Below are 24,496 nucleotides of genomic sequence, written 5' to 3' on the forward strand. Positions count from 1 at the left end.
TGTATCTGTGGGATGGTAGATTCGTGAGACAATTGTTGGTTGGTGAGAGACTGGGTCATCTTGTCCATTAGTTGACTCCTTGTGGCGATGCTTTATGGGCAAACATTGAGGTTCAGCAGTCATCGGACAAAAGCATCGTATACTGGTATCGATATTGCTCTTCCTCTACTAACTCTGGACTCTCCAAGACCTTCAGAAACTTCGCCTATCTTGCAGATCCCAATTGTTGTGATCGGTTCCCATGCCAACCCCCCTAGTTACTCGTCTTAACCCATGAACCGAGTGATCCTTCGGGGCCACTGGCAACTCCCAATGGTCGTGGTCGACGCTGACTTCGACTCTTTGCACCGACATCCGCGCACTGTCCCTCACTGTGTTTTTTGCTAGTCCTGATGGTTCCCAGTAACCACAAAGCCTATCAAATTCCGGTTTGTAAATTGGAATCTCCGTGATTGAAGATTCGCTGGAATGTTTTAGAGGCAGTGGCCACTGGGCGGTCTTGTCCTTTTCTTTCTTGGCTTTCTTGTGATGATGGATCATCCAAATCACCAGAGAGACTATGATAGCCAGAGCAAGCATTCCCCCGGCTTTGGCTCCTGCGATAGCCCCGACTGGAGTTTAAGTCGTTGAGAAATCTTGTCGTGAGTCCGCTTGCTCTGTGCCATTGGGAATGTCTGTTAGCTTGCTAGGCGCGCTCCCTGGAGGTTCAGCGTCCGTATCTGTCGCAAACAGGGCCCTCGCCTGCTCGGAAGACCAGAAAACCTTGTCCATACCTCTACACGTAGGACAGCATTAGCCTCTTCTCGCGATGGAACCAGTATTGCCTTTTGGAGGTGACATGTAACTTGAAACTAACCCGTTCTGATACCACTCGTCCAGAGTTTTAGCCCGAACATAATTCTTGGCTTTGCCGTCATAGTTATCGTTCCAGGTTTGGGCAGTCATGTCAAAGACTAGTAAGCCTTGTGGAGCTGCATCCACCGACTTGATTTTATCAGTGACGCCGCCGATACTGAGCACCTGATTTCCCATAGAGACACGCGCACTGGATAATTGAACTGTCAGTGCGGATTCATGGTGAATATTATTGTAAAGACCGACTGGAAGAATCGCGGCCCTGCCGGAGGAGTTGGAACCAGGATCCACACGAAGCCTGGCAGGCTGAGAATGTAGGCATCATCGTAGTAGCTCTGCTGCGCTTCGTTCCGTCGTCCAAATATAAAGCTGTTAAACCATCAACGACTGTGTTACCAAAGTATTCTGGTTATTTGGCAGAATTTAAACTTACACATCATAACCCACCCTTGCTACAGTGAAGCCGGTGACGCAAAAGTGAGCCCGGGGATAAGGCAGTATATCTCCTGTGGCAATTTGCCAATATCTTTCTCCTGTTTCCGGGTCGAAGAATAACAAGTTCCGAAAATCAAAGCCAGGCGAGTCTTCGAGGCTGCATTGTGGGTCGACATAAGATCTGTGGCCCCCCAAGACCAGTATCAACCCTTGGTGGCTTTTCGTGCCAGTGTTAGCCGGGATGAAGTGAGCCCTCGCCCCAATGAGTGTCTCTAATGGGCTTCTGTTGGAGCCCGCATCGTTGGCTGTGCCATTGCTGATCTCCTTAGTTCGCATGTCAAATGAGACCATGCCTGGGATGGCCTGAATGTCTGTGAACCCAGGTATGTCCACCCCCAAACGGAACCTCCAATTAAAAAGCCTTTGTCGTCCGTGTTAGCATAAGCTCCCCTCTCTAATGATAACAAAATTTTAAAGGCCTCCGGATTTGCAAAATCCTGGAAAGGTGACCAGCTCCCTCCCCCTCTGCCATCTGCGCTGAACTTCCACATCTCGGACTCGGTCACAGATCTTCCCAATGAGAAAACACCACCCCAAGAGTAGAATCCGCCCGTTCCTTCCTTGTCTGTCCATATCATCGACGCGTTTCTAGGAGCGTTGGGCTTCCCTATCGTCCGGATAGAGACGTCGCTTGTAGTCCAAGAGGTGGAGATGTCAATGGACAGTGTTGAGTTCACTAGGGTTGAATATTGAGATTAGACTGGTACTCCCGTCACCTGCTGGGCGAACAGTTGAGGCACATGGGGAGCTTACCTTGGTAAACTGGAGCCTCGTCTATTGTCCCGTTCTCGAACTGATTGATCTCACCCCCGTCGATGTAGACGTAATCACCAATCACTGTGGCGGCGACGTTCCATCTCCTGACGAAATCTTCAACTCGAGGTACATCAAGTCGTACTCCTTGGACTGCCGCTGCGATGGCTATCAAAACGAACCCAAATAAAGAAGCCAAACGAGCGGGAAACATGTTATCAAACGGCAAAAATGAAAGAACAAGCAACAGGAGACCGCAAGTAGATGCAAATGAAGGTAAGACAACAAAGTGTGGTGGGTTTCAATTTTCTCATAATAATAGAGGGGTCTAGCCCACCTCAAAAGGGTCAGAAGTTCGAGATAGGGCCAAAGTGAACTGCCGCCTAGCCATGGGGGCACTTTGAAGAATTGACCGTCCGGGTTGGGTCTGCCTAGGCCGGCCATTCCAGTTTGCGTCTCATTAATATGGCCAATCATGGCGTGGACCACATCGACGTAACATCAATCGGTGGCTGTATCAATGAACGTCGGAAATATAATTTATGTCGCTGGTGTTGCATCTTGCGGTTTACAGTGCTCGGGTTTGGAACCAATCAACCCTTTCTTCGCCCCTTATTTTCCATTCAGACCCATCAAACCTAGGCCTCCAGGGAGGTTGAATGCCCAATGAACCAGGTAACGTACATTATAAGCGAGTGAGCCATATAAGCGAGTGAGCCACTTTTCACTACCCTACTACAATTACCCTCAATTGTAATACACCAACATTAGGAACTAATTACAATTATATTAGAAACAGCTGAATCAGATGATTCTGCAGCCTCCTGGCAAGTGCGTGCATTATAGCCAGGCTTACCGCATATACTATAGCACTGAACCTTCGTACGAGCCCCCCCTGTATTACTACTATCCGGCTACATTTCTTACACTCCTTCCTTATCCACGGCCTTTTAATTTAGTAGATCCTGTACCTCTTGTATAGTAAGTGACCCTTTAAGCCTTATACGTGTTTTTTTAGCTTTCCGGCGCTTACTTAGTACTTTATTAGCTTTACGGAGCGAAGAGACCTTTATACGAAGGAAAGCCATTTAGTGTATTATAGCCGTAGTATCTTTAGTAAGCTAGTTTACTATAGTTAGTATTAAAGTCGGGAAGCTATTTTAATAGTTAGTAATGTAAGTTTTAATAAACGTTAACTGTAAATTAGTTTCTCGAGGGTTATATAGCGTTTAGGAGACCTAAGGGAGTACTGTGCCCGGCCTTAAAGATAAAGGTATTAATATATAAAGCTTTATATTTAGCTTAGAAAATACTTTCTTTAAATCGTATAGTATAAGGCTAATATCCGTAAAGCTATTCTATATATTCTTCTTTATTATAGAGGCGAAGAAGGCTTTATAGAAAATATAGAGGAACTTAAATTTACTTATATAATTAATATATATATATATTAAGTCTTTAATTTAACGACCGTACGTTTATTTTAATAGCCTAAAGTAATTAATATCGAGTAATTAAAGAAGGTAAAAGAAGTATAAAGGTATATAAAGTATAATAATATTATTTTATTAGTAATAGCGTTTAAATTCGGTTAAGTAATAACTTTCGTGGCTATTAAAGATTAATAACCGGTATTTATCTTTTATACGGGACGCTATATAATAGTCGAAGTACTTAATTTAATTTAAGCTTACCGGATTAATAGTCTAACTATTTTTAGTAATTATAATATATTAAGTAAATGGTAAATTATATTTAGTATATTAATTAATAAGGTAATATTATACGGTTAAAATAATAAAGGGAGGAATAAATTAGCTAAAGGTATTAACTTTTTAAATTACCGTTATTTATTTACGGTTATTAGGCTAGGCTAGTTTTACCTTACTAAAGCTGTCTAAGGTTATAACTACTATACCCGTAAAGATAATACTTATTATAAACCTAGTCTCGTCGAAGTTATAAATATCGTTATTTATAATACTATATTTGGCTTTAGTATTCTATATAAGCGTAAACTACTCGGTAATAATCTTTAGAACCTTATACTTGGCCCTTTAGTAATTATATTTACGCGTAAAACGCGTACGGAGCTATGGTTAGCGTTTAACGAAGTTATATACCTAAAGCTTATTAATAGGGGGCGCGTCGCGTACGCGTAGTAGTTAGTTAATTATATCTTCTACACTACGTAATTTTAGTGGAAAAGCTTATGCATTTAGCTTAATAATATATTAAATAATAATATTCTCTTCTAATTAAGTAAGCTTCTTCGAATTAGGCGTGGTGTCGCGTCGTGTAGGCTTACCAGCGCGTCGCCGCGAAAGAGTTATACGATCAATGTTGTAGATCTTAGTAGCGGCCCGTACACTTAGATTTTCGTCATTTTAAAGAACTTCAAGGGCTAAGTTTACCCTAGCTTCGTATAAAGTGGCAGGCATAGTTGGTTGTTGTGAGTGGTATGTTGTAGGTGGAGGGTCGCGTCGCGTCGAAAAAGTGGCCCACTCGCTTATATGGCTCACTCGCTTATAATGTACGTTAGATATCTTCCGTTATTTGGTTTTTAACCGCCCAGCTACCGTGCAGGTTGCACGCTTCTCTCTGTTCGGTATCACCAGCCCGGACACCCTGAGACAACGAGGATGAGGCCACCCCAGTACTGTCACCAGTTGAATTTGCCCAGTTATCCACGCTAGAAACTATGAGTACCGATCTTGGAATGCAACCGTGTAATAAGAACTAGTTTCAACGTGGAATATCTCCGAGAGGCGAGCCGACCGCGAGCAAACGCGGGATGCGGGATAACTGTTGACTAGCGTACCAACTCCAAGACATGAGTGGCACAGCATCCGAGACAATGTAACAGCGTCTTGAAGCCAGCCATGTTGATGGTATATGACGTCAGCGGGGATATGATAAAAAATATCGTTTCTGTTAACTAGGTCTCTTTCGCACGTGGATGGGTCGCTTTGCGCAGCGCCAAAGAGACGGACAGGACAAAAAGCACACCAGGCGGAGAAGCGCTACTCAAAGAAGCCACGACTCCGAGAATGATGGACGGAGTCGGGCATTTCGCAGTTGAAGATGGATTTTGGCCCGGAAGTCTGTGCTTGGCTGGAAAGTGCTGCTGAATAGCGCACAACTTAAAAAAAAGTGTCGTGGCTGCTGTCGAGAGGCGCAGCGCTTTGACTGGCGTGGGAAATGGCAAATTCCTTCCTTGGTCTCGGCCCGGACTCCAGGACTCGGTCAGTTGCCGCGCTCCGGGATCGTTGAGACATGTGGTGCTGTGATGCTACAGAATTTGCATCAAGGTCGTGGTTGTGGTAATCTTCGGTGTGGCTCAATGAAAGCTTAACCTACCTAAACATGGCCGTCTGAGTGTGCTCAAAAAACACGACCAAATGGGCGTAAGCGCCCATCCCTCAACAACTGGTGACTCGGATGGTGTGAATCAGCACCTGTGGGCATCAATCTTGAGCGCTTCAAAACTTCAATTATGCAGTGTATTCGGCCTGCATACGAGCGCGGGAATGGGTGTGGCTCCCCAAACCCCGGATTATCCGGCCTTGATACAGGGATCGTTTATAAGCGGCTTATGAATACACAGCTCCTGTGAACTCGGCGACCGAAGAATATTTCCGAGCGAGTGCATTTCTATCTTATCTCAATCCTTCCACATCTGATTCATAACCGACGAGCCTCGCCTTGGCTTCTTGGCCTTTCTCTCCTGCCAAGGACATTTTTGTTTACTTTTCCAGAATGGCTGTCCGATTATACCCGGGGGGTGACGTGAAAGCCAACCTCACAGACAGCGAAAGTCTCAGAACCCCATCCCTAGTTCGTGGCGAGACCAAGTCGCCATCATCACCACCACCACCCCACCAACAACCACCTGCACGTCCAAGACTGGGTCAAGCTGACTTCCCAGAAGGCGGCGCCCGCGCCTGGCTGACTGTCAGCGGTGCATCAGCCTGTCTGTTTGTCTCGTTTGGCTGGGTCAACTGCGCTGGTATTTTCCAGTCGCATTACCAGGCCAATCAGCTCAGCAACTACACACCATCGGAGATCTCATGGATTTCCGCGCTGCAGATATTTTTCATGATATTTTCTGGAATCTGGGTGGGGAGAATCTTTGACAGCCATGGCCCAGCGGCTTTGCTTCTTGTGGGGAGTTTTATGCATGTGTTTGGGATGATGATGATCAGTTTGTCGACGACGTATTATCAGATTCTTCTCAGTCAGGCAATATGCTCGGCGGTTGGGGCGTCGATGGTGTTTTTCCCCGCTTTTACTTGCGTGAGTCGCCAGCACCTCCCGAGATGTTTATGCAATCATCACCAACTGACACATACCTCAGGTCTCGACATGGTTTCTCAAGAAACGCGGTGCAGCAATGGGTCTTGTCGTCTGTGGCTCCTCCATCGGCGGTGTCATCTTCCCTGTCATGTTGATCAACCTCATCCCCAAAGTCGGATTCCCCTGGGCAATCAGAACATGCGCCTTTCTCGTCCTAGCCCTCCTCATCTGGGCCAATTTCACAGTCCGTACGCGCATCCCACCGGTGAAGCGTCCCTTTGAGTTCAAGGCCTTCCTCGCACCTTTGAGAGAGCTGCCATTTGCTTTCTTGACTGCCGGAATTTTCTTCTTTTATTGGGGCATGTTTGTCCCATTCACCTTCATTGTTGTTGAAGCTCTTGCGGGTGGCATGTCAGAGCATCTCGCCAACTATCTTGTGCCCATTTTGAATGGTGCTAGGTTCGTACCCTCCTCCATCCACTGAACAGTTGCAATATGCCAACATTTCCCAGCATCATCGGCCGAACAATACCCAACGCCATGGCGGACAAGCTTGGCCATTTTAACGTCATGATTATCATGGCGGCCTTCACCAGCATTCTCATCCTCGCTGTATGGTTACCCTCCTCAGGCGACGCGGCCATCATCACGTTTGCCGTGCTGTTTGGCATCGGTTCAGGTGCTGGCATTGGTCTTACTCCCGTGTTGATTGCTTCCATATCCCCCATCCAACAGATCGGTGCCCGCACCGGCACAGCTTTCAGCATTGCTTCGATTGCGGCGTTGACTGGGTCGCCAATCGGTGGTGCTATCCTGACATCTGCTAACGGCGCATTTCAAAGCACAAAGATTTTCGGTGGTGTTGCCTGTGCCGTGGGTACTTTGCTGTTTATTGCTGCACGGGTTGCTTTGGTGGGCGTAAAGCCCAAGAAGTTCTGATGAGATGACCTTTTCTTTATCAGTGACGATATGGGGGAAGGAATCTCTTTTCAGTGTATTATATACTTTGTTTAGACTCGCTTAATAATGACGTCTGAAAACAGTTTCTATCATGCACTTGCCATTTGTCTTCACATAAGTTGTCCAGGAGTAAGCCCACCTCACGTTTCAAACCCAGAGAACAACAATATGACCACGGTCAATCTCCCGGTGCCTCCAGCCGGGCGTATCTCCCAAGAAAGCCAGCTGGAATATCTCAAGAAGGAACAGGCCTGTTTCCTGCAAGCTATGACGGTCGACGGTATTTGCGGAAGGGACCATGGAAGGTGTCTGGTTGTTGTGATCCTCAGTGTCCCACAAGGGTTGGTGCAGTAGAACCACAGAGTTCTTGGAGCAGGTTATCAGGGAAACAGCAAGGCTTCACATGATCTGGATCTGGCCAATTATCCATGTAGGCATACCAGAGGATATGATCACAAAAACGAAATTCATTTGAGAGCACGCTTCACCTACTTCCTGAACAGCCACCTTCTCACCCAGCGCATGTTTCTCCTGATGTCGCCTCCTTCCTATCCTCCCTACGAGCTTTCCCAGCTGAATTGCCAGTGACAATGACCTCATACAGTGTTGATCTAGAGCCCTGGACGAAAGTGGAGGTCCCATCACTTCCCCAGGCAGCCAATGAGGGATACTGCAAAGAGCCCAGGCCAGAGAAAGAGGGCAAGTGGAGAACTCCTTAAACTGCGGCTGCCGTCAATTGTTAGCACATGATGGCCCGGGTCATGCTCCTTCCCTCAGATGCCCATCCCGTGATGCCTCGAATATCAGATGGCCACTCCTTGATGGTATTTTCATGCTTGAAGATGCCGCCAATTCCATGAATGGCCGGATATTCGGAAGCGATGAGAACCAGGAAGACGGCCCCGTGGCTTTGTCCTTGCCAAAGACAGTATCGAACGGAGCCAAAAAGTCGGAAACCACTCGCCAACCTTGGATCACGAGAACGTCAAGAAGCAGAGTTTTCATCATCACTCCGTCTTCGATTGATTTAGTGCCCGTGGCCTCTACTCTCCATTTTCGGGGCCCACCAGCGTGCTTGTGATCTCCTAAGAGACAGGTATATCTTCCACACTTGTCCTCCGACTTGCCATCTCCTCCCTCTCCCAAACCACCGACAACCGATGACAATCTTGCAGCTACACCTCAACTTCAATCTCGCAACTGAACACTGAGAACTCGAACCACTTCCATCATCATGCAGCTCACCAAGCTCACCGTCACCCTTGTTGGCCTCTTCACAGCCGCCATTCAGGCCGCCCCCGCCGTCCCCGAGACTGGGGTTTCCTCTCCCTCTGCCGACTCCGGCTACACCGAAGTCAGCGACGGTGTCTGGTACAAAAACAAGACCGACTTCTTCAAGGGCGACAGCTTCTGCAACTCTGACTACGAATACTGGAACAAAACTTCGGAGAATTCCCCTTTAGTCCTCGACTGCTGGCACATGTACAACAACATCAAGGAACCAGGCAATTGGTATGTCTTATTGCATCCCCATCTTCTGATTGATAGATAGATTGATTGATTGATTGACGCTGACGCTCGACGATGTGATGCAGGGTCGGCGCCGGGGGCCACAAAAAACTCATCAGCAAGGACTCGTGTGCGTATACGACGTGGGCCGAACACAACGGTCTATTATACACGCTCGGCAATGAGGACCTCCGCCTCACGATCAAGAAGGCGATTCAGAAGTTTGGCACTCTGTTCCCTGGCGAGAAGGACTACAAGATCGGGGCTTATGGCAAGCTGCGTTGCCAGGCGCTTGTGATCAATTGGGAGATTTCTCAGAACTCGTGATTGGCAGGTGGGAGGAGCATCGGGATGATGGTATTGCAGCGTGGTGGATAGCAGGCGATCTAGGGTGAAGGGAGTAGATCGCTTAAAAGCATCTTCGGTTCATGACAATGCGATTGTCTGATCTCTTTCTGGTGCATTCTTGGATGAGTGGATTCCATGAAGCAGTGTTTCTGTTGTGTTGGCACGCACGGTACTGTGAAGTTCACGGGGACTGTGCCGCATCTCATTCTATATCTTACCCAGATGATTGACCACGGTCCAAGTCCTCTCGTCCGTGGCCAGCTTCCGTAAAGAAATCTTGTGATTCCATGCACCTAGCAGAAGTAATCCACCGAAAAAGACCAGAAGAACAAAACAGACCAATCCCTATAACATTTGCTTTGTTGTAGGGATTGGTCAGTTCACCAGTGGTAATATTGATGAATCTCTCGGAATAATCCGGGTCGTCGGGCGTTCGATTGTTGCCGACCCGCTCCCATTGTGGTGGCAGTCGACCCAGGCGTGGATCATCATCTGTTGTGCGCTTGGTATTGAAGTTGTAGTATTGATACGCGTTCTGGTGTCCATTTTGGTCGAATAGTACTTGCACAGACCAGCCTACTGGGAGTGGTCCCAGGAGAGCTGTTGCATCATGTGATCCATACACCATGGACTCGCCAATAAAGTGATATTTTCCATCTCCGGCATTACGTAGTATCACAGGGGCATCGAAGCCCAGGAAGACAGCGATGATGTCTCCCATTCATACTAATTAGCTTCACACATTTCAAGGTGATTGGATGCGTAGGAAATGCATAGCTACCATTTCTCATCCCCTTGGGACTTAGCCCTACTAGACCATCCGTTGTGAAGAAGAGTTTTCTCTGGAAGATAAAGGTTTTGACTGCGTCAAGGATATAAGTGTCAACAATCTCATTCCTTTCGATAGACCCCTCTCCGCATACGAGAGTGTCGTAGCAATACTCTGTCCACTCATGAACTGTTGTATAGAAATGATTCCACGGCACCCTGTTTCTGGATATCATGCCACAACGACTCCGGGTCCAGGAAAACCCTTCCAGAAATGTTCCGTCGCCATGTCGCAGAGCTGCCACCTTCTCACAATCTGCAGGCCCCCATTCATCGCGTCTACCACCTCATCATGCATAACAGTAACTTCACCTGCATGCACGCGCATACCTCCGGTACATGAGGAGGAATAAAGCGCGTCACTGAACGGGTCATGCCCGAAGAGAACTGCCCACGCCTGGACAGAGGCCGAAACGGGCGCGTTCTGAGATCAAAAACCCACGTTGGTATGCCCTCGGTTGCCGAGGCGTCGTCTCCCGAGCCCGAACATCCAACAAGAGGTTCCGGACGACCAAAGTGTTCCATCTGGGCGAGAGCGAATAGTTGACCGTGATACGTGCATGTAGAGACGCTGACAGGAGTCCCAACAATCCGTAAACCCTATCCGACGGGTTCGAGCATTCACGATCGTCAAAATAAACGCACAACTCGCGACAGCAGGTCAGACAGGGTTATACTCGGCCAACCGCTTAACATGTCCCATCCTGTCGCGAAACTCGGCCGATGGCAAGCTGTTCTTTGTGGATAGGCATATGATCGTGCGGTGCATCGCAGGTCATGGTAGTATCTCGTCACCACACTGCACGGCTGCGCGAGAGCAATGGACCAGCATGATCTCCTGCAGGTTCCACACCCGTGTGAACCAGTCGCGATGGAAGAGAGCCTGCAGCGCGGCCCATGTTCTCTCGTTGTAGGGTAGGTTGCCCTTTAGCATATGCCAGTTCAACGTCCCCCGCTGTACACTCCCGGCTGGCTGATCTGATGCATGGTCCGGAGGATATCAACTTGCTCGCTGAGGAAGCTGAGGGTGGAGAGCGCGTGGTTGCTGTCGTCTGCTTCAGGGCCTAGCCATATAGCGAGATGGTTTGCAAGACGATAAATATCGGCCATCCGCTGGACTGTACGTTGAGCTCTCTCTCATTTTTTTGGTTGATGCAAATGGCATCTATCCACAGGTTTCTTGTCGCGCGGGTGTGGAGCGGTCGACGGAGATGACGCAACGCCGTCGCCAAGTTTTGCGTCACACTGAGCTTGCCGCGTGCTCCAGCCACGTCGAAGTAGCTTCTAAACAAGATGAAATCGGCTTCGGTTGCGGAGCCCAGTGAGAAAAGAGCCTCATACAAGGGAGCGCCGGGGACGGAGGGGGCCAAAAACTCTGGAGGCTTGAAGTCAGGATCGCTGGGGCGTTCCCAGGTTGCGTCGACATAAAAGTCTTCATGGTTGTAAATGAAACAGCCTTCCATAGTCTCGTAAACTGTCCAGTCGGATGGAAGCGACTTTTGCACTTGCTCCAGGGTTGCCTTATGGGCTGAAATGGTGAGGTCTTCCTCGATGTAGCTTGGGAGAGAGACATGTTCGATATCTATCCGTTTGTCTCCTCTCTATAACCCGGTAATAGATGAACAATGCGCAATGTCATGAGATGTATCTTGCAGAGGACAATAGCCAAATTTGGGGATCGACGCCGAGCCTCGCCGTTCGAGAGTTGGGTTTCTTCCATGGGAAGGGTGCTGGATATTGAGGATGCATTCATTTGCATTCAAGCAATTCATGCTTTTTGAGGAATGGGGTGTGCCTCTCTTAGGTACTCGCGAAACATCTCGGGATACTTTTCAGTCAGTAGGCTGTGGTTCGCCTGGACGACCCTGCCACACAGCCTGATGGCAGAGGTCCTCACGACATTGATTCTTGGCATTCTGCCAGCAGGTAAAGGGCTGCCAGGATTTATTCAGGGCTTTGATTAAGCACGCCGCATTCGGTAAATCACAGCTGAAAAGTCATCAGACAGACCATATTCTGTTTGGTGAGTACCTTCAATGCAGAGTACACGGCATGTCTTTGGAAACGGCATTGTTTTCATGCTAGCCAATCAATTCCAGGCAACACAGTGCCACAGGGCACATGGAGTTTTGCCACGTGAGCTGTTACCATTTTTCTGGATTCTCTTGCTGTCCAGATCTCCATAGCCGTCGGGCAGCATTAGGCACATGCTCTTGCTCATTACAAGCAACATATCATGAACAGATAGGTAGGTAAGCACCCTGGTCCAGTACCTTAAGTGGACTACGAGATAATGCACTCAGCTGTATCTCTCAAATAGTAGTCTGTGAGCCCCTTCCTACTGTTGTTATGATACCATTCATCAAAGCTAGCTTGAGAGAGTCATGTTGGCGCTCGAGGCAAGTTGAAGCACCGACCAATGTTCTGATATGGTCCGTGCTTCTCTCATGTATCCATGCCGCCCCGCAGACAACCGCTCTCTGCACCTGTTTCCAAGTGTCGCGAATGCTTCCAGAAACATGAAACCCAAGTTCGATGTACCAAGTAAACATCCCTACGGAAGAATGGCATGTGGTAAAGCTGGGTAATATCGCATTCCCCCTTGCATCTTCGCATAAGGTGGGTTGGGGGAGCAGAGTGTGGGGAGGCGTGCCGACGGGTAGGGCTGAAAAATCTGGGGAAGCCTGCAAGCTTTTAACCGAGGGTCTGTGCGAGAGCAAGCTCTCCTGTAGGGTTAACCAGATTCCTGGGTCCAGCTTTTGGTGTGTTCACGTGACTCATCGCACGCCAGTTTTGGTTTCTGATTTTAAGGGCGGGGCAGATCCAAAAATCGCTATTTTTGTACTTTCGGAGCTCTTTTGGCCACAACATTATATCCAATCGTCTCAAAAATGAAGCTGTACCTCCGGAATAGTCTTGTACAGCTTCGGAGTGCATTTCTTCCTGGTTTCGGCGACGGTTGCAGGTTCCAGGTTCCACATCATTTTTGGTGCACCCATGCGGTAAATGGTTAATAAATGCGGCGGCCGTTTTGAATGAAAGCTTTTGATTGGCTCAATATAAGACTTGCCGGTTTGGAGCAGACACTGCATGATAAGAACTAATAGTTATATGTCCGGCCTGATTCATCCGTTGCCAGCTGGAAATGAAAGGCTACTCCTGTTATCCAACCCTGGTGGCAGTTGCTTACAGCGAATGATCGAAAGTCCATTGCTCTGCTAAGTGGGGGGCAGTGCTTGACAAACGGTGAGGAGGAAGGTATGATAAGTGTTTACCCATCATAGCCTTATTCGCGATGAGCATTATTCATCCATGTTAATAAGATTCGATGAATGTTTTAGACTTCTATTATTTGACTGCAAGATAGGTAACTTTTATGTGTCCTCATGCGAATAGAACAGTTTTGCATGACGAAATGTCCTGAACATCCAACCCTATGATTTCTTCAATTCTCAGGGCGGTTTTAAATCTCGCTATCTGCACCGCTGGTGTGTCTCATCTCATTTTCCATCGCGGGCGTTCTATCCTTTCTGACTTACGATATCGGAAATGACAAAAGGGCAATAATGATGGGTTTGAGTTGTTCCGGATCCAGAGCAAATCTACTGGCTAAAATCTCGGCCAGCCTGGAATTCCATCGCTCTCCTTGCAGCCCTCTATCAGCACCCATTTCTTCCGAAAACAGTGGCAAGATACATTTTTGGCCCTTTTTGCTTTTCAAGTGGTCGGCCAGTTTGTCTTGTCGAGAGAACTCCCTTCCGCATCCCCTTGTCCCTCCATTGTCTAGATCTCCGAGATAGAGGAAGCGGTTTTGTCCCGAGTGCATTGTAGTCTGGTGACGGTCCCGTTCATATTGGCGAGTGAATGACTGATTGCAGTGGTTGCAAGAGTGTGGCTTCTCTTGGCGATGTGCACGGAGGTGATTTTGAAGGTTGTGGTTTCGAGTGAAGCTTTTGGGACATGAAGGACAAGCAAATTTCGTCAGGTTAGAGGTCTCGGAAATTTGCTTCGTCGGTGGTAAGGGAAATTCGAGATCTTTGGTTGGATCGCTAATATCAATGCTGTGCGTCTCGAGAAGGTGTTTTTGGAGGCCATCTCTTGTGGCCCACCCAAACCTTGAACCAAGATCACAATCAGGTACCATGCACAAAAACGGCTTTTCATGCCGGTTGATGTGATCATCAAGTTGCTTCCGCGTCCGAAAGCCTTTGTGGAAGAACTCACAGTTCATAGCTGAGCACTTGAACCAGTTGGGGCCGTAAAACTCGTGAAGAAGCGTCCGCTGCTCTTGGGTGATATTGCCAGATTCCGCAAGCATGGCAAGAGTCTCTCTTACCCTCAGCAGTAGTGGTTTTGGATCGAGCGAACCATGACCACCTTCTGCCAACCCTTCCTGGCCCAGTTGACGCCTTGCTGTAGCAACTGCCAAGCATAGTCTTTGATAAAAGTCCTGTCCTTGCAATGGGCTAAGGTATTTTTGAACAGCCTTCGGGATATTCGTCGTGTCGAGCGATGTTTCTTGCGGCAGTTTGCAACGGGTGTCAAGAAACACATCGAGCTACCCAGACAACTCTTCAAAATCCGGGCTCGTGCTACTCGCTATTTGAAGGGCCTCTTGCAAATGGAGTGACCAGCATGCAACGGAATATTCCAAGAAAGCATAGTATCCTGCGTCAATGTAACACGGAAGCAGAAATGTACTGACGTCTCCTTGTAGTTCTGGCAGAGTGAGGTAGGGAATGATTAGGTTAGAAAGGTTCAGGTGTCCACGATGGTTTTCGAAATGGTGTTTAAGGATATACCTAGTCGTATGTCAGTTCCTAAGGACGGTTCATCACCGTGCGAGAGTGGGTCAAACGTACTCTCTTGCCGTTGGGTGAATCAATTGTAGCGTGTCATCCGGGCCCTGCTCGACTAACGGACCGAAAAAATCACGACGACTCTGCTTCAATGTCCGAGGCACCAGTTGCTCATAGTTGACGGTCTGACCGTCCAAGTCAATGGCGGCCGCGCCTCGAACTTCTACCACTTGAGTGGTTTCCGGGCGCAAGCAAGCCAGCCCAACAGGTCAAGGCGATCCTGGCGCCGAAAAGCATTATGTGACAGGAGATTTCCCATGATCCTTCCGTATCTTTGGCAATGTTCGTTAGTTGGCGAAGGGGTGCAAAATTGGGTCTTGGGCACTCACACTTCATCAAGGCCTTGTGGTACTTGCCGCAGCTCAGACTGAAGCTCACGCAGTGGAAGTGGCTGGAGATGCCGGAACATCAGACTTGCAAATAGAAACATCCCTATGTCATATCCTGTCAGTATTGCTCGAGACTGACGAAGAGTGTTGCAAGTATGCTTCCATACCATGAGCCCTGGCAGTCACCACCTTGACAATGTCCATGCCTACCGTCTGGAGCGAACCTAGCCTTCTTTCCAAGTAGCTCTTGCAAGAATTCCAGTAACTCTCAATGTCAAGTTTATTATCCTTCGGTGTAGTTGTGATGGTGGGGAGATCACCCAGGTCTTTCTTCGCGAAACCGTCGTTTTGAGACAAAAAGACGCACCGGACGTCGTCCATGTGTTCCTTGGGAAGGCTTTCGACGATTGATCGAAGGGTGCTGACAATGTCCTTCCGGTCTTTTCTGCTGCAAGAGTCGAGCCCATCAATAACGATGTAGGTGCTCTTGCAACATCCGAGAGCGTCCTTGAGCATGGACTTGGCAAGTTCGGTCGTGGATAAAGTCACCTGTCCGCTAAGCGATCTTTGTTCGGCCATGCTGGTGATCATGGAACTGTTCCGAGTCACTAGCTGCGAAATCAAACCTCGAGCCACGGCAACGAACGTGTTTGTGTTGGGGTCGTTTGGCTGACAAAAGAAGCATGCGACAGTAACGTCTGTATCCAGATCCCTTGCTTCGTCGACGATGATGGATGCCAACACAGACTTGCCGGCTCCAGGGATACCTGTAATCCAGAGTAGCGGGTTCCTGCAGAATGCAGGATGAAACCAGTCTTGGAATCGCTGGGAGTCGAGGAGTCACTTGCCTGAACCAGGACACCAAGCTCTCGCCTCTCTGTGTTTCTCTAGGGACGCGGGAGCTGGATTAAGCCAGGCAATGGTTTCATTCCGCTGGCGGTCTAGTTCGGACTTGCGTTGCATCTCGAATTGTTGCTCGAAATTCCGGCGAAAGTTGCTTATCTCCTCAAGCTGGGCGAGTGTGGCTCCGTTCTCTAGCAGTCGCCGGTGGCGAGCCATGTTTTTCTTGATGAAGTTGATTTTTGGCAGAAATCCTCTCCAGGCAGCTTGGACGATTTGCTTCCATACCGGTACAACAAACATGTCGGTATTTTATAGGTTGATGAGAGGCGGCTGTGCAAGGTAGCTAACCTCGATGCTTGAAGTATGTGATTGCCTCTCGATGGAACTCCAGGATGTCCTTGTATATCCAGACAAGAACAATTCGAAGATTTGGTCTCGATTCCAGCATTGATGCGTACTCTCCCAATAGAGGAAGCTGCTCCCATATGTCCTGGTAGGCGTTGAGCCAGTGTGTTTTTGAACTCGGCCAATGCAGTGTGGAAAGCGTTGGTGCTTGCCCCAGCACCGAGGGCATTGCAAGCCATGATGACAAAAGGCGATGTGAATCATAGAGACGAATGGGAACCAAATTGGATTCGAATTAAATTGTTTTCTGTCAGTGTTAAGATGTACAAAACAGAATACGCCAGTGGTGGTGCCTTGCAGCGTGGAGAGGGGCGGTGCATCTGCATGGCCACACCTCCCCGCCGGCCGGTCTGCGGGGCACATTTTCCGCCCCCAATGCCATACAAGACCATTCCAAATCCAGACGAGGCTCTGGGTTTGGACGAACATTGAGTTACAAGTTTCCGGAATTCTCGTTCTTTTCAGCGGATCTGGAATTTACAGGCCATGATCATCATTGTTGTAAGCAATAATGGAGGATGCACGACTTCTTTGCTTTTTCTCGACCGCCGAGACCCCAAACACTGACACCCACAAGTGGTGAAGATGACCCGGATCAGATGGATGTTGATGAGGAGCAGACGGTATGCTTTGGAATGGTAATGAAGATGTGGCTAGTTCTTGACGGTGTTGATGGCTCGAACTAATCCAACCTTGTGTACCGACAGCTTTGTGATGTGAAAGCACAATTTCACCGCACACGCGGTCCAGGGTCTAGTACGCCATATTACAGTCGTTTTGGCTGATCATGAAGAGGAATGGATACCGCTGAACCTCTCTCTGGAAGAGGCATATGGTGGATTATCCACCTTGTCCAGCCACTTGATTGCGGTCCTCAACAAAAAGTCCTCAGCAGGTCTCGCAAAACTTCAGGAAATCGCTGAAGACGTCAAATATTTGACTTATGCTCACCGGAACCAATTGCAAGCGGGTCTGGAAAAGTTACAGACCAGCACCGGCAATGTTCAATTTTGACCTTGATTTCATGGTCATTGGACCAGAGTCAGAAAGCGAAGAAATCGCCAGAAGTCTGTCTACGCACAGCCTGTACTTGCAAGAGCCCTATTTCATGCTTGAGCAGTACCCATACCGCAATCCGTAGTATCTCGAAATTGAACACTATGAGCAACAGCCCTCTCTAGATACGGAGCAATCATCGCAGTCAAGATGAAAATGTCGATAGCTCGGAGCCGTCACATCTGGAGTTGATCCTAGCTGCAATTGACAACCTACCGGAGAATAGCAGGCTCGGTCCGGCACAGGTAGACTCGCGCATACAAACGCCACTACTAGAGTATATCCGCCCGGGTTACACCACTCCTGGTCCATGTATCCGGCCGAGTGGTAGGCGTCAAAGCAAGGCAGTAGACTTCATCATCGGCAGGGAAAACGGTGACCACACCAAGGTCACACCTTTGTGGAAGGAAACCGAGGAAGGCCGTTCTTCAATGCAGGTTCCGGGTCCCATGTTACCTTTGTTGCACTTTACTCATTATGAATGCAGATTCCAACACGTCATTACTGGCTCCAAGAGCCCGTCTCCAGATGATGTTCCGGGTGGCCTACTGGCAGACGAGATGGCTTGGGGAAAACACTCAGCATGATCTCTGCCGTCGTCACCGCCATGTCATGCGCCGAGAGCTATGCAAGGACAACCCAAACTAGATCAGGGGTGACACCAACCCTCTCCACACTTGTGATAGTGCCCTCTTCGCGTAAGCCGCGTTGGTACCAGCATCAAGAATCAGGAAAACTAACAGCAGAAACCAGTTCTTCTGGAAGGATGGGTTTAAGAGATAGAAAAGTGAGTTTCATCTGATTGCGCCACCGAAGTCTTTTGCAGTGGCCAATATGACAGCTACTCGCTGGGCCTAAAGAATCGGCCGTTTCGTTGTCAGCCAGTTCTGTAGACCCAACGAGCGTGCGCCTTTGCGCTCCGGGGATGCCTCTTCCTTGATCTTCTTCATCTTTTCATCATCTATTAGTGTTACCGGCCGTGATAGTCGCTCACAGACCACTTAGGCATGTCAAACCTGGCGTCATCACCCACTACAAGTATCATGGGCCCGACAGGCGGCTGGATCCGTCCAATTTGCCATCAGTGGTAATATCGACATACGGAACAGTGAACACAGAGACCACACGAGCCAAGAGTATTTTGAGACAGATACTCTGGTATCGGATAGTCCTGGACGAAGGTAAGTCCTGGACACGGCCTCATGCTTAAGCTTCCGCAAACTCCACAACTAACCCTCAGAAACCAGCACACATCATACGTAACTGGTCCACCAAGCAGTTCCGGGCCATGAACAGCCTATCATCCCATATTCGATGGTGCATGACCGGCACCCCGGTGCAGAATGGCGTTGGCGATGTCGGGTCACTAGTGCCGTTTCTTCGTGTCCCAGTAATGGGAGACGTCGCCAACTTCCGGAAGCACATCCTAGACAAGACCAAACTCACCTCTCTCGAGTCATCAAGCCATGACTTTGACAACCTGCGCCTTCTCCTATCCTCTATCTGCCTGAGACGAAACACCTCTGTTCTACAACTGCCAGCGGTCAAATACGAATACCGACGGCCGCACTTCAGTGCGGTGGAAAAGGAGGCACATACCAAGCTCATTCTCGCTTGCCAGGAAGCCATTGATCGGTCTGTTCTCGGCAACCCGAACAAAGCTGTTGCGTTTCAGAAAGGACTTGGTTTGGAGTCTTCAAACAGAGTACTTGAATCACTTCTCCGGCTCCGTCTTTTCTGCGATCGAGGGCTAGCTTTGGGACCGCCCAAGGGGGGGCTCCCCTCGACACTCGATGAGGCTCTCAGCCTTCTGCAGCAGAAGGGCATCTCGAGATGCGGGGACTACGGTAACGACAAAATGGCGGCCAGGGTGGAAGATACCCATCTGACCAATTGCCATGCGTTGGTATGTTCTGAATGCTGCATCAAATTTCACGATGAGCTGCTTGGAGTCGCTCGTCCAGTGGCGTCGGTGGGACCTGTCCATTCTGTGGAGAATATGACAATGGCGAGAACCTCCTACCGAACCAGCAATCGGTCAGCTCAAATAGCATAGGGCCGACGTCCCGTGCCCGTCAAAACTCGAGGCATTGATGGAAGATCTTTGCAAGATGGCGCGGCACGAGAAGAGGTATGTCCCGACCCTGTTACAACGCTACCAAATCAACCGCTAATCCACCCAGTATCGTATTTTCTTTCTGGATGAAATCTCTTGACCTTGTCGAGAACCTCCTCAAGAAACACAATATCGCCTTTCGACGCGTCGACGGCTCGAGATCAAAGAACGACAGGAGGGCCTCGCTGCACGACTTTCGAACGAAAGATGTGCCGGTGCTCTTGATGACATTTGGAACGGGATCGATGGGGTATGAACACGACCTGTCACCTTGAAACCTTGAACACTTGTTGTTAGCTAACACTCATTCAGGCTCAACGACCTGAATGTGGCGCGCCGCGTCCACATCCTCGAACCGCAATGGAACCCGTCTGTCGAGAACCAAGCCATCGGTCGCGTGTCGCGGCTCGGCCAGACGAGAGAGGTGACGGTGATTCTATATGTGATGAAGAAGAGTATCGAAGAGGTGAGTGATTTCAAGCCGTTGTTTGAGTGCACTCGGGGTGATGCTGATACGCCGTAGGCTGTGGAGAGCAGACAGTTCCTCAAGCTCAAACTCGCATTGGGTGGTGGTCTGCACGAAGGAAAGGGGACGAATGTGAAAGCCCAGCAGGCAAGTCAGGCGCGAAGGATTGCCTCAGATTTGCACCAGTTCTTGACGCAGATCATGATGTGATACGAAGTAGCGTGTTGGATGCGCTGGAGACAGAGAGAGAACAGCCAACCTGCTGGATGGCAAGTGTTACAGGGGTGAGATGGGAGCGCTGAAGTCTAGGATGAGCTCCCTGCCCCCGGCACGCACTGTGCCTCTCGCCCAGACGCGTCCGCGCGTCGCCTGCAATAGACAGCAATCACATCCATGTAGAACGGCACTGACCACATTCTCAACTCATCCTTCTTCTCTCTTTTCTCACCAAGCAACCACCGACCTCCCGACCGTCATTCCTCCCCACTGACCTCCCCGGATTTTCCTTCCGCAGCTCGAAAGCGGGCCGCGCACGATTTCCGATTTCCCCAGACGCCAAGTCACATCGACCCCGCAGCTTTCGCGATGAATTACAAGGATCAGGGGAGGATTGCCGAGGCTCTAGGACGTTGGGAGGAGGGAGGGGTTTGACATTTGATTTTGGAAACAGAGAAGGGAACATCTATGCGCTCTGTCGGTAGATTCGGTGGCTGGACACTCACTAGTATGGCTCCTGATGGTAGCTTTGGTGGCTGGACTAACTTGACAGCCTACACGGCCATAGGACAGCCCAGAGCATCTGGAACAGAGTTGAAGTCAAAACTGCGATTTTGGGCCTGATGCCTATCTTCTCAGGTTGACGGCAAATTAGAGATACGGTAAGCAGCACAAAGTCAAGCATGTGGATCGGGGGAACTTCCGGTTTTGTCTGCTTGGTGGTCAGAATCAGCAGTCACACTGGGTTTGCGAGAACAGTTGTCTTTGCGGGGAAAAGGATGTTTTGCGATCTTGGTTGTGAGTTACCCTGGAGCGAGGTCGCATTATGGAGTAGCAACCACTCGGTGTTACTCATGACTACCACCCGAGCCGGCCTGCTTGGGAGCAAAGCCGGGTGTTAATACTCATGGAAATCGTCCTACCTCTGGTGTACTTCAGGCTACCAACAACCCAGAGCCCAGAAGGATGAAGCCATGCGCATGCCCACCTGAAATTCAAGCATATGTCTCGAGAAGATGCCGATGATATTGCATGGACCAACATTCAATATTCCCACCCATGACACACTTTTGCCCTGCACGATACAGGTTATTTCTACACACTAGAAGACTGCATGATGACCCTTCTGGCAAGTTCCTGCATGTTGGGCTGCAGAGGTATCTCGGTGTCACCCTCCACAAGACAGCAAATCCGGGGAAACAGGGCTTGTCGTTCTCCGCAGCCATCTCATGAACGAATGAAATCCTTGATATACATCTATCACAAGCATTTACAGCTTCTGGTTTAATCTACTGCTAATATTGCTGCTGGCCAAGACGTGGTACATGCGGAGAAGCTCGTGATGGCTGCTCGTTGCTACGCTGTCAGAACCAACAGGCGGAAAGACCTTGAGGCCTGGTATAAAAGCTCTCGACGCTGATCACGCCATTCAAGAAGAAGAGTCTTTGGTCACCCCCTCCTTTCATTTACAGGTTTCATAGGGACCTAGGCTATGATGGTATCTTCTACCGCAACTGTGCCCATCCTCTTGGCAGCAGCATGCGGCGTCCTCGCTCTTGTTCCCACTCCCGTTCTTCAGCACAATGGCCGATCTGAAATCACACCCGGTCCGTCCTGCGGCGAGTTCCCCTGCGGCTCAGAACTAGCAGCCATCCCCAGCTGTGCCATCCCTTGTATCGAGTCAGCGGGCTTGGGTCTAGGCTGCGCGACGGCCGACTACGGATGCCAGTGTGACAACCTCGACGCCCTTCAAGGAGCTGCGGTCAACTGTGTCATCGAAGGCTGTGGTGGTTTCGACAATGCTATCCCGGTGGTGTACTCTGCTGTGGCCATGTGCCAGTGTGTGGACTCCAACAGCCCCCTGCCTACACCCTGCCCATCGACCACAACCACAAGCGAGGAGCCAATCATCACCGAGGCTCCCTGCGGTGACTTCCCTTGCACCGCCGAACTTGAAGCCATTCCCAGCTGTGCTATACCATGCATTGAGAACTCGGGCGAGAAGTTTGGTTGCGGCAGGACAGAATACGGCTGCCAATGCCAAAACCTAGATGCTATCCAAGGCGATGCCGTACTGTGCGTTATCGATGCTTGTGGTGGCTTCGACAATGCTATTCCCGTCGTGTACTCTGCCGTGGCCATGTGTCAGTGTGTAGCGAGAAACACGCCGCTGCCGACTGCTTGCCCGACGACGAGCACTGTGGGGACTACGTCGACAGCTGAGACGTCGACTGAGGAAACCAGCGCCGTTGAGACCTCCACCGTGGAGACCAGCACCGTTGAAACCTCCACCGTCGAGACCACCGCTGTAGAGACATCCACCGGCGAGACCTCGACGGTAGAAACCTCGACGGTCGAGCCATCCTCCACCCCGACATCTGACTGCCCCGAAGAATCGACCACCTTGGACATCTCTACACCGCCTACACCCTCCATCACCACACCCTCTATCGTCACCACCACCACAGCAGTGATCTGCCACACCCCCTGCGCTGGCCAAGCATCCGCCATTCCCGTCTGCGCAACAGCCTGCATCGAGTCCGCCGGTGGTGCCGTCGGCTGCGAAAGGGGTGACCACAATTGCCAGTGCGCGTCGAGCGATGCCATTCAGGCGACTGCTGTCAACTGTGTGCTTGGGGCTTGTGGGGGTATTCCTGGAGCGGTGAAGGTTGTTGAGTCGGTTGCTGCTATGTGCGGTTGTGTTAGTGCTAGCCGGCTGAGTTCTTGTGAGACGACTACGAAGACGATTACGGTTGGGGATGGTGAAAATGATGGGGGGTTTGTTACTACTACCCCTGGGGGGGGTCAGCCTGGGAGTGGGTTTGTGAGTGTTACTAAGACTGGGGGTGGTGGTGGAGGGCCGGTTGAGACGTCTCAGCCTGGAGATAGTGGTGATGGAGATGGTGGTGATGGAGGTGGCGGTGTTGGAGATGGGGATGGGGACAGTGATGGAGGTGATGGCGATGATGGTGGTGACGGTGGTGATGGACCCGGAGATGACGACGAGCCCCAAGGCCCTACACCAACCACCTCACGCCCACCTGTCGTCACCGCAGGCGCCTCTTCTAATACTCTTCTCAGTGGCTCTTCAGGCTTCACTGCTCTCCTGATGATGTTGGCAGCTTTTGTGTAAGCCAGTCGACCAGTGATGATCGACTGGTAGATATTTTGTAGAAATCCCTGCGACTCTGATGGAGGAAAAATCGACATTGATTCCTCTAATCCGAACATACCTCGTTAAAGTTCCTGTGTTCGTGATCTAAACATTGCCATGTATTAGGGCATTCAGCCGCAGAAATTGTCATGGTCATCCGACCTTTGGTTGATGTCCCAGAGCTTAGATGCCAAAGCAGAGTTGGTTAGGTACGTTGGGCAACGTCACGGCTTGACAGCAATCAGTTCGCCCACAGCAACATGATTATCAACAGCAACATGATCATCAGCAGCTGCCAGGCTATGAGAAACAACCAAGCAACGGGCAAAACCCAGGCTGCCAGCAGCACACCCTCCATCAGCACCAACAAGCCCATGGGCAGCCGTCTGTCTATCAGTACCAAACACCCCACCACCTGCAGCAGCCAGCCCACGGGCAGCAACCTGCCTAACCACCGCAACAACCTTTTCCTCGCCCTTCACCATAAGCCGCAGGTTTAGCCCGGCCTCATGGCTGGGTTGTTAGCTGGGAATATCCCGATGTGGTTGTTTTATATAGGATGACTACAGGGATTGACGATATACTGTTGAATTACTGGGATTAGGATTGCCTGGCATTAGACGTTGTTTTTTTGTGTCATATACCTTCTTCTCATGGGGGAAGACTTCAAGGGGCTTACCATAAACTCGTGACGGTGTTGGGATTGTTTTTAAGAGTCTTGTTGCAGGTTTAACAGGAGGCTGAGTTGGTCAACTGGTACGAATGAGCGCAAAGTGAGAAGTTGAAGAAGATAAAATATATTCCGACATGAAGCCGTCCCAGCAACGGTCTCTCATGTACTCCTTGCGTAATATCAAACAATAAATTACCACCAACTCCAAACACCTCTTCTCCGTTTTTTATATGCCCAATCCTAACGCCTTGATGTGTATACCCGGGTATCTCCTCACCCGTCATCAGGAGAAAACATTATACATGAATCACTTAAAAATCTGACAAAAGAAATCC

At 49.7% G+C, this 24,496-nt stretch overlaps 7 protein-coding genes across 7 annotated transcripts; 5 read left to right on the forward strand and 2 right to left on the reverse strand.

Moving 5' to 3' along the window:
• Nucleotides 1-106: 106 nt before the first annotated feature.
• Nucleotides 107-1,032, reverse strand: QC764_0087450 (uncharacterized protein; the record flags this gene model as incomplete). Its single annotated transcript, XM_062940885.1, has 2 exons — nt 107-775; nt 857-1,032. 2 exons carry the CDS (start codon nt 1,030-1,032, stop codon nt 619-621), a joined length of 333 nt encoding a protein of 110 aa, XP_062799813.1. The 3' UTR covers nt 107-618.
• Nucleotides 1,033-1,061: 29 nt separating this feature from the next.
• Nucleotides 1,062-2,781, reverse strand: QC764_0087460 (uncharacterized protein; the record flags this gene model as incomplete). Its single annotated transcript, XM_062940886.1, is given in 4 exon segments — nt 1,062-1,224; nt 1,289-1,661; nt 1,670-2,026; nt 2,104-2,781. Coding segments are annotated over 4 exon segments (1,107 nt in total). The 5' UTR covers nt 2,318-2,781.
• A 2,788-nt stretch (nt 2,782-5,569) lies between these two features.
• Nucleotides 5,570-7,346, forward strand: QC764_510550 (uncharacterized protein). Its single transcript, XM_062948296.1, has 3 exons — nt 5,570-6,399; nt 6,461-6,858; nt 6,912-7,346. The coding sequence occupies exons 1-3, from the start codon at nt 5,863-5,865 to the stop codon at nt 7,336-7,338; spliced, it is 1,362 nt and encodes a 453-aa protein (XP_062799815.1). The 5' UTR covers nt 5,570-5,862; the 3' UTR covers nt 7,339-7,346.
• Nucleotides 7,347-7,693: 347 nt separating this feature from the next.
• On the forward strand, nt 7,694-9,308 carry QC764_510540 (uncharacterized protein). The gene is made up of 2 exons (XM_062948295.1): nt 7,694-8,871; nt 8,955-9,308. The coding sequence occupies exons 1-2, from the start codon at nt 8,594-8,596 to the stop codon at nt 9,193-9,195; spliced, it is 519 nt and encodes a 172-aa protein (XP_062799816.1). The 5' UTR covers nt 7,694-8,593; the 3' UTR covers nt 9,196-9,308.
• An 8,811-nt stretch (nt 9,309-18,119) lies between these two features.
• QC764_510533 (uncharacterized protein) lies at nt 18,120-19,592 on the forward strand (the record flags this gene model as incomplete). The annotated part of the gene is made up of 3 exons (XM_062948294.1): nt 18,120-18,145; nt 18,542-18,717; nt 18,784-19,592. 3 exons carry the CDS (start codon nt 18,120-18,122, stop codon nt 19,590-19,592), a joined length of 1,011 nt encoding a protein of 336 aa, XP_062799817.1.
• A 37-nt stretch (nt 19,593-19,629) lies between these two features.
• On the forward strand, nt 19,630-20,328 carry QC764_510532 (uncharacterized protein; the record flags this gene model as incomplete). The annotated part of the gene is made up of 4 exons (XM_062948293.1): nt 19,630-19,667; nt 19,720-19,902; nt 19,965-20,118; nt 20,176-20,328. 4 exons carry the CDS (start codon nt 19,630-19,632, stop codon nt 20,326-20,328), a joined length of 528 nt encoding a protein of 175 aa, XP_062799818.1.
• A 1,498-nt stretch (nt 20,329-21,826) lies between these two features.
• On the forward strand, nt 21,827-23,553 carry QC764_510530 (uncharacterized protein; the record flags this gene model as incomplete). The annotated part of the gene is made up of 2 exons (XM_062948292.1): nt 21,827-22,603; nt 22,634-23,553. The coding sequence occupies 2 exons, from the start codon at nt 21,827-21,829 to the stop codon at nt 23,465-23,467; spliced, it is 1,611 nt and encodes a 536-aa protein (XP_062799819.1). The 3' UTR covers nt 23,468-23,553.
• Nucleotides 23,554-24,496: the final 943 nt, after the last annotated feature.

The sequence above is a fragment of the Podospora pseudoanserina genome, chromosome 5, assembly GCF_035222485.1.
Source record: "Podospora pseudoanserina strain CBS 124.78 chromosome 5, whole genome shotgun sequence".
NCBI classification, from domain to species: domain Eukaryota; kingdom Fungi; phylum Ascomycota; class Sordariomycetes; order Sordariales; family Podosporaceae; genus Podospora; species Podospora pseudoanserina.